This window comes from Kryptolebias marmoratus, linkage group LG6 (assembly GCF_001649575.2).
Source record: "Kryptolebias marmoratus isolate JLee-2015 linkage group LG6, ASM164957v2, whole genome shotgun sequence".
In the NCBI taxonomy this organism is placed as follows: Eukaryota; Metazoa; Chordata; class Actinopteri; order Cyprinodontiformes; family Rivulidae; genus Kryptolebias; species Kryptolebias marmoratus.
Window position 1 is genome coordinate 32,319,136 of NC_051435.1, and position 8,963 is coordinate 32,328,098.

Here is an 8,963-nt window from a genome sequence, read left to right on the forward strand (position 1 = left end):
ATTCTAATTTACTGATATGATGAATTTGAGATTTTCATTTGTTGTCATTTGTAATCATCAAAATTAAACGAAATAAACATTTGAAATATATGAGTTTGTATGTAATGTATGAATATAACATACAAGTTTCACTTTTTAAATGGAATTACTGAAATCAATCTACTTTTTCATGATATTCTAATTTTATGACCTGCACCTGTATACCATACACTGTCAACTCCAGCAATCAAACAGGTAATAGCTGAGTGGATCATGTGTTAGATGTGATCTGCATAAAACACTTCTTTTTTTTGGAGTATTATATGAGCACAAATTTCACACAACTCTCAGGTGCAAATACAACTCAATAATATCTCCTACCTGTTTGAAATAAAAATAGGTAGGCAGCAACTTTGATCATAAAAAGGATTAAAGTGGCTGGAACTGAATTAGGCTATTTAGGCTATAATACAAATAAAATGTAATTTTCTTTTGCTTAATTTTTTTGTTTTTTATTACTTTTTCTTCAGATTTTTACTTTTCGTGATGACAAGTGAAGTTCTGCCTTTCTGACCACATGTCCCTGTCAGGTGGACCTCTCCTCCACCCCTTCTCAGCAGCAACAGTGACGCTGACCAACACAGAGGAGCACCAACTCTTCAAACTGACTCCACTCCCCAAACTGACTTAACACGCAACATAGAACTCATTCAGGGTGCAAATGTCAGATGATTCTTACTTTTGTTTAAGTGTTGCTGGAACAGTTGTGAAGATGGCTGCATTTTACAGTCTCTCCAGCTGCTCCTCAGCATAGCAGCGGAAGTGACACGAGAGCATAGCGGCTCACCACATAAACATGCTATATAATCTGTTCTTTTCTTTAATTCTGTTCTTACGCTCTACAATGTCTAAGTAATAATAAAATTGTCAAACATGCACATTTACACCCACACACTGCTTACATGATGTAGAGCAGGGGTGTCCAAAGTCGGTCCTCGAGGGCCGGCATCCTGCATGTTTTAGTTTTCTCCCTGGTTTTACACACCTGGATCAAATGATGGCTCATTAGAAGGCCTAAGCAGAACACTGACTTGCTGAGGAGGTTGTTACAACCACTAGGGAGAGAACTAAAACATGCAGGATGCCGGCCCTCGAGGACCGACTTTGGACACCCCTGATGTAGAGGAAATGAAAATAAGTGTGTGTGCACCCACACACATACATTGCACAGTTTTCCAATCACTCCAGGCATAGCACAAGCTATTAAAGAAAGTTGCTCAGATGTCCCGTTATTGTACACCTAAAACTGTTGAACAATTGTCTCATTATTGCACACAATGCCCAATTTGCCGTTGCAAAAGAGGTTCATTAGTGTTTAATTTTGTTTAATTTAGAGACAGCTCGTAAATGGAAACTGCTCTTTAGTCTGAAGGTTTGTGCACTTAGAGCTCTGCAGCGCCTCCCAGAGGGTAATAGCGAAAACAGGGAATTAGAGGGGTGGAACGGATCCTTCAGGATTTTGTTAGTTCTCCTAAGGCAATGAGTCTTACAAGTGTCCTACAGGGAGAATAGTGAGAGTTCAATGATTTTTTTTTTTCAGATGTTTTAATGATGCTGTGTTCCAAACTGTCAAATAGTATGTGAGAACACTTTCCATGCAGCAGTGGTAAAAGGCTCTGAGCAGCTCTGCAAACAGATCGTTCCTTTTTTAATGTGCACAGGATGTAGAGCTGCTACTTAGCATTTCTAACCAGAGCGGAGGAGTTCATGGACCATGTAAGGTCCTCACAGATGTAAGTTTGTAAGTATGAGTTTGTTGTCCATGTACCAGCTTGTCAGTCTATTTATTTCATAATGGTATAGGCTTTCATTGTTGTTTGAAATAAGCATCACCACTGTTGTGTTATCTGCAAACTTAGTAATTGTATTTGTGGGATAGGTGGGAATGCAGTCAAAAGTGTAGAAGGAATAGAGCACTGGATGCAGCACAGAGCCCTTCAGGGCCCAAGTGCTGAGAACAAGACTGGGGGAGAAGTGTGTGCCAAGTCTGACTGACTACAGGTGGTTGGAGAGTTTTGTTTCCTGTGATTCAAAATATGTTATTGTGTGGTTTGGCTCTGTGTACCCTCCTTCTGTTTCCTGTGCTATCATTCACTTTCCCTCTGCAGTTTTCCAGTCAGCCTTCCATGCCCACTTCACCTGTTTACCATTACCTCTCAGATGTTGTCCATCTTCCACTCACCCTCAGCCCTTTATATTCATTCTCTGCAATCTCGTCCTCGCTGTGTCATTGTTGGTCTCATGCCACAGTCATGTTTGCTCCTTGTGTCTCGTCATTATTCTCTGTGTTAGTTTGCTGAAGTTTTGCTGCCACGTCAGTGTTTTATTTTTCTTTTGTTATAATAAATCAGTTTTATTTCCTGTTGAGTTCTGGGTTCATTTTCCTTAAACCTGATAGATCCAGGTAAATGAGCTTTAAATCAATATGAATATCAAGCTTAAGTTGAAACAAATACTTTAGGTGATGATATACAAATGACATACCATTATTGGTGTTGTCATTCAGGATTGACTTACAGAAAACATTAGTATCTGGAAAAGAGATCCAGATGTGACTGATACCAGAACAACTATACCAACCAAGGACAGGTAAGAATTTTTTATATCGTTTTGTTAAAAGAAAATGTACATGGTCACTCATTCAAATACTAAATTCTTTGTTTCATGTATTTGGAGGATAAAAGCTGAATGCTTGGTTCTGCCTCTGGGGACAGAGAGCAGATATGATCCAGATGACCTCAGAGGTCTCCGTGGTTTATAGAGCAGCAGAAGATCAGAGATGTATTTTAGACCCAGATTAGTGCTTTTTAAAGCAGCAACAAGATTTTAAATTCAACTCTCTGAGCAACAGGAAGCCAGGTTAAAGACCTCAAGACCTGGACTGATGTGATTAACTCTCTTGGTCTTTGTGAGGACTCGAGCAGCTGGATCAGCTGCAGCTGTCTGGTGGATTTTTTTAGGAAGGCCAGTAAATACTCAGTTAGGTCAGCAAAGGAGTTTTTCAAAGTCCTACTGAGTCATCAGTCCTTTAATTCTAGCTTTATTCTTCAGGTGGTAGAAGGTCGTCTTTGTACCTGTCTTAATGTGGCTGTTCAGACTCAGGTCAGAGTTCATGATACCACCAAGGTTTCAGACTTTATCAGAGCTTTTTAGCATCACATACTGCAGGTGTGCACTAACTTTCAATCTCTCCTCTTTAGCTCCAAAAACCTCTACTTCAGTGTTATCTTTGTTGAGCTGAAGAAAGTTCTGGCACATCCAATGATTGATCTGTTCAATAAACTCACTCAGTGCTTATTTTGGACTGTAGTCCCCAGGTGAGAGAGTGAACAAAATCTGTCTCTATGCTTGATGAGTACTGAAATCCAACTGGAATTAGTCAAAGATGTAGTTTAGTGCTAAGACGTTATTCAGCTTTTGAAACACAATATTTTTCTATGATTTTAGCCAAAAATTGGAGATTTGATACAAGTCCATAATTCGAAATTTTCAAACATAACCCTCAAAAAGTGAAAAACAAACCAGCACTTGTCAAAATGTGATTACAGTGATAAAACCTCTAAAACATGACACTGAAAGGATGTTTGCTTTTATATAACTTTGCTATATATGAAGAAATTTTAGAAATTATAGCACAGGTAGTTCTTTTCACAGTACAAAATAACAAAATTTATTTTTTTTATTGCCAGACAGACAGACTTCTGTCTTAAAATGACTATTTCAGTCAGAGGGACTATATTTTAAATATAATTTTCAGCTCATGTAGCCATTTGAACCCTGGAAAAATGTCTAAATAGTTATAAATTAGGATTTTCCTCACCAAAATTGATCATAGCTCATTCCCTTACAATGAAAGTGGATTTCTGTCTTAAAGTGACTTAATTTGATTCAGAGGGATTATATTTTAAAGGCTTTAGCTCACAAAGTCATTTGAACCCTGACAAATGACTGGTCATAAAATATATACTTAAAACTTTATTTTGTTTTTTGCTAAAAATTGATTTCAAGTGACGTCACTGGATTCATCATCTTAAGGGTCGCACATCCGTAATTACAAGTCAAGATATCTCAAACTGACTTATGACTAGTAAAAATTACAATTTTAGATGTCTAAAGAAATTGCATGTTGGGCCCCCAAGTGCTGCCACTGAGCTGTCCAAACTGTTGCCTGTGGAGTTTTGGGCGGCTCCATGGAGGTGCTGTGGAAAAAATTGTCGGAAAATGACACAGTATTGAAAGAGGATTAGAGAATGTGAACATCATATACTTGAAGGCTGCTTAAGAAATCTGCAAAGAATTTCAGAGTTACTCTCCCTAACACACAGAATGCACTTGAAAACTAAATAAATTGCAGACAGTACATCGTTCGTGTTTCTCAATTCATGTCAAGGCATGAGCTGCAGCACTAAATATAATTTTAAAACCACAAGAATTTGAGTTTGTCTGGCCTGATACTGCAGATCACAGACAAGCAAATACAATACCAAAATGCCTTTAGCAGGCTATAAACTTACTGCCAAAATGCTACATAAATCTGGGTCGTTTTGACCAGACAGAGTAATTATTCAGGATATCTGTAATATAATTCTGACTAGTCAGAATGATAATTCAAGATATCTGAAATACAAAGGTAGTCTAGATATTAAAAAAATTCAATCTCTAATTTATCTCTAATTTATTTAGAGATATCTTAAAAAGAATTTTGACTGGTCAAAAAAACAGTTCTATATATCTCTAACTTATTTTTGTCTAGTCATCTTTTGCTTTCAAGTTATCTGCAATTTAATAATTTCTAAAAATACATTTAAGATATCTTGAATCAGGAGGTCATTTAAGACATCTTTAATTGAATTACGACTAGTCAGAACAAAAAGTGAGATATATCAGATTTACTTTTTGACCAGTCATAATTTAATTGTAGAGATCTAATATGTTTTAGGTAGGTAGGTAGGTACATTTATTTATATAGCACTTTTCAGCACAAGGCAACTCAAAGTGCTTTTAGATAGTAATTTATTGCAGATATCTTGAATTGGAGCCTCCATTCAACTTAATGGTACAACTGACATCGTTTATACTACTCAGAATGTAATTAGAGATATCTTAATTAACTATTATGTCTAATCATAAAAACAATTTCAGATATCTGGAATATAAGTGTGGGGAAGCCGATTTTATGTTAAAACGGCCTGCCATACAGTTATACCTCCATCGCCACAACGTCCCCCTGGTGACGTCATAAGGAGGCGACACCTGCAGCTGAGGGAAAACAACACATCTGGGCACATTTAAGGGCAGACTGAAGCTGCACACATAGCTTTTCCCAGTGTTCAGTCACACCTCATCAATGCGAGGATCAATGAACAACTGTGCTCATCCGTCTGGACAGGAAGATTCAGAGCCGGGCGTCATGGCGGACCGTTCAGGATTCCAAGCGCAGATCGCCTCGGTCATAGAGATCTTGGCCAATTCGGCCGTGGTGGAAATCTGCAGGCTGGTGGAGGACGGTTACACCGCGCTGTGGTCTCAGATGGACCAGGAGCGAGAGAAGAGCCAGAAGGAGAACGATGTTCTGCGGCAGAAGCTGCGAGAAACGGACGAGAAGCTGCGGAGCTGCGAGAGGAAGCTGCGGAGACGGCGTCGGCAGGAGAAGATGTTCGCTGTTCATTTAAATCCTGTCCGAGAAGGTAAATGGATGGAGACAATCTACAGCTGACTGATCAGATGTTTTCAATGACAGGTTCTGAGAAGTCTCACTGATGTCATGATGACAAACATTATGTGTTCACCCACTTCATTTAGAAACTGAGTTTTTTTCTCGTTAGTTGACAAAGATTCACTCTTTAGAAGCAAACATCATACAGTGTGTTACAGTCAGCATAAAAAATCATTGTGTTTCTGCAGTAAACAATCTCTTCAATCAGGACACCAGATTATCTTTAAAATCCTAACATATCTAAACATAGAGACTTATGATTTATCATAAACACAAAGATTATTAACATAACCATTCATTTACATTGTAAACACAACATGTCTTTATGAAGCTTTTAGCATGACACTTCATCCACCATTTCATCATCACATCTTCACACTACAATGGCTTAACACTATAAGTACTTAAAGCAAAATTTGCAGAACACAAAAGTGTTTTACTGAACTACACAATACACCATGAAAGCAAACAAAATAGTAGCATTTAGCTGTGATAAAACGAATCTTCAATAAAACATGTACCTTGTTGGCTGTGTGTCATAAAAACTTTAACATGATTTACTAACTTTAAACATTTTCAAACTGAACTTTCAGAGCATGAGCAGAGCTCTGTGCTTCTCTCTGCTATCACACTAAAGGTTTTTCTGCCACACTGTTGCAAGATCTCACGAGATTACACCAAGCTGCCTGGAAAACCACCGTGGTGCTTGAGAAAGAGCTTGGCACAAAATCGCCACCTTGCAGTGGTGCTAGCAGCGTGTTACTACCAGCTCCCAGAAAAAGAATTTAACATTAATTTAACATCTCTGTCGATAGATAGATAGATAGATAGATAGATAGATGGATAGATGGATAAAACAAGACCCATCCCTAGTGTGGTGTTAAAACAATTGTTTATGCCAGACATCAAAATTAATTTCAAAGCTAAATATTGATTTTAAACCTTAAGGTTATTCAGTGCATTTACAAATATTTGATTTTTGTAAAGTTTTCCTTTAATTTAGCTTTTAAACAATCAGATAGAGAGAACCCATAAAGCAGTAACTGATTCTTTGGTAATTTGATTAATTTTTTTTTAACCTCACCCTTTGTCTTTTTGCCTGTCTTTACTTTAGCCCAGAATTCCAGTGAGGAAACTCCTTCCACTGATACGGTTTTTGACACTGGTACCACCAGCCTGGCCTCCTCTCCCCCACATTCTCCTTCCTCTCCCACTGATGTCATGATGGATCTAACCTACAGGCCAGGCGCAAAATGTAACTTGATGAAACCTCTCTGGAGGAGCCTGAAAATTAGCAGCGGGATTCTTCAAGACACTGAAACTGCTTGCAGAGACTTTCCTGAAAGCCAAACAGATTGTCCTCTAAAGCCTAAGATCCAGCCAGATGAAACTACAGATGATGAAGTTAATCCTTCTCGTCTGTCAGTCTGTGTGGAACTGGAGGAGCCCAATCCTGACCACCTCAACAACCCAAGCCTGGATCTGGCCTGGATGCAGGAGCGGGCTGGCCATCTTGGTGCAGCATATGCAGTTGCTCAGTTGGGTTTGGGGAACACAAACACTGGACACCCTTTGTCCGCTCTTCTTTCCCAGGGAGAAGGGGATAGTCTAGATGGTCCTCCGACCATGCTCTTCACAAGTGGAACTAACAAAATTGCTGCTTTTTCCCCTTCCTTCAATGTGAGTGCCGTTAATGCTGCTGTCATAGCTGGATCACCTTCACCTCTACCTGCTGTCTCCACAGCTTCTTCTGCCAGTATACCCAGCCAAATGCAGCCTTTCCGGTGTAGGGCTGCTTTTACTAAAAAGCATGTGGTGTGTGCAGTTTGTAGCCAAGTCTTCTCCAGTGCAGCTGCCTTGAAGCTGCATCAGCAGGTGCACACAGAGGAGAGACCCTACACCTGCCGCCACTGTGGAAAAGGCTTTGCTCAACCAAACAACCTGAAGGTCCACCTTCTTGTCCACACCGGAGAGAGGCGTTATCGCTGTACATTATGTGGAAAAGGTTTCATCTCATCAAGCCACCTAAAGAGGCACCTCACAGTCCACACACAGGAGAAGCCTTACAGCTGTTCACGCTGTGGACAGTCCTTTAGCCAAATGTGTAGTGTTCGCAGACACAGACAGCAGTCTCAGTGTGGCCTGTAGACCGTCCACTGAAATGCATCTAGTTCTGATCTTGGCACAAGCCATGTTCTCAATATTGATTGATTGAAAGTCCTATATATAAACCTTTATGGATCTTTTGTTCAATAATATTATGACATGTAGATCATCAAATCCTCTGATCCTGATACACTAATAAAGGGTCATCAGGTGGACTGTGGGGTTCCTACATACTCCTGAAAAATTAGGTTGTAGCATTTTTCAGGTTTGAAGAAATATCGAAACAATGGAGGATAGAAAAACATTTGCGTTTCTGGACTCTGTTCCCTATTTTCTAAAATATGAAAATTAAAACTTCCACTCGAACAAGGGGCAGCACGACGGGGCCAGGGTTGGAGCTGTCACCTCACAGCAAGAAAGTTGCAAATTAAAAAAATCACCTGCAGCCTTTCTATGTGTTCTCCTTGTGCTCGTGTGGATTTTCTCCAAGTACTCTTGTTTCCTCCGACAGACCAAAAACATTCATGTTAGGTTAATCGGTAACTCAGTTATCCCCAGTACTGAGTGAGACAGTGAATGGGTGTTGGTCTCGTTTGTATCTGTTCCCCTGTGATGGACTTGTGACGTGTCCAGGGTGTCCCCGGCCTCTTGCACAATGACTGCTGGAGAAAGGCACTAGCTCCCCCACGACCCTGCACGGAAAAGCATATAAAAGAAAATGGATGGATTGATGAATGATTAGAGTGTTTATTTTTATTTTTACAGTGAATACTTAAAAATAGAAAAAGAAGGATAAAGTCATCATGATGTCTGTACTTGGTCCATTCACCTCACCAAGCCTTAAGTTTTGTCCATCAGTATCTTTGTTTTTACTGGTTGAGAACCCACAGCCACATTTAGACTCAGTTTGTAGGTTTCATAAGTCACTGTGGTAGGTAGGTAGGTAGGTACATTTATTTATATAGCACTTTTCAGCACGAGGCGACTCAAAGTGCTTTACAACACAGAACAAAATTACAGACAAAGTTACAGAAACAAAATTACAGACAGGTACAAGATACAATGATAACTAATTGTCTAAATAAGCTAAGCTAAACTAAAC

The 8,963-nt window shown here is 39.4% G+C and overlaps 1 protein-coding gene across 1 annotated transcript; it reads left to right on the plus strand.

Moving 5' to 3' along the window:
* Positions 1 to 5,285: 5,285 nt before the first annotated feature.
* Positions 5,286 to 8,910, plus strand: LOC108250090 (zinc finger protein 354C). The gene is made up of 2 exons (XM_017439802.3): positions 5,286 to 5,726; positions 6,870 to 8,910. The coding sequence occupies exons 1-2, from the start codon at positions 5,387 to 5,389 to the stop codon at positions 7,901 to 7,903; spliced, it is 1,374 nt and encodes a 457-aa protein (XP_017295291.1). The 5' UTR covers positions 5,286 to 5,386; the 3' UTR covers positions 7,904 to 8,910.
* The last annotated feature ends 53 nt before the right edge of the window (positions 8,911 to 8,963 follow it).

What these genes read in the sequence shown, in the direction of transcription:
- LOC108250090 (XM_017439802.3), top strand. Translation starts at nt 5,387, where the DNA reads ATGCGAGGATCAATGAACAACTGTGCTCATCCGTCTGGACAGGAAGAT. An exon ending in TTTAAATCCTGTCCGAGAAG is followed by an intron (nt 5,727 to 6,869) that starts GTAAATGGATGG and finishes TCTTTACTTTAG; the next exon opens with CCCAGAATTCCAGTGAGGAA.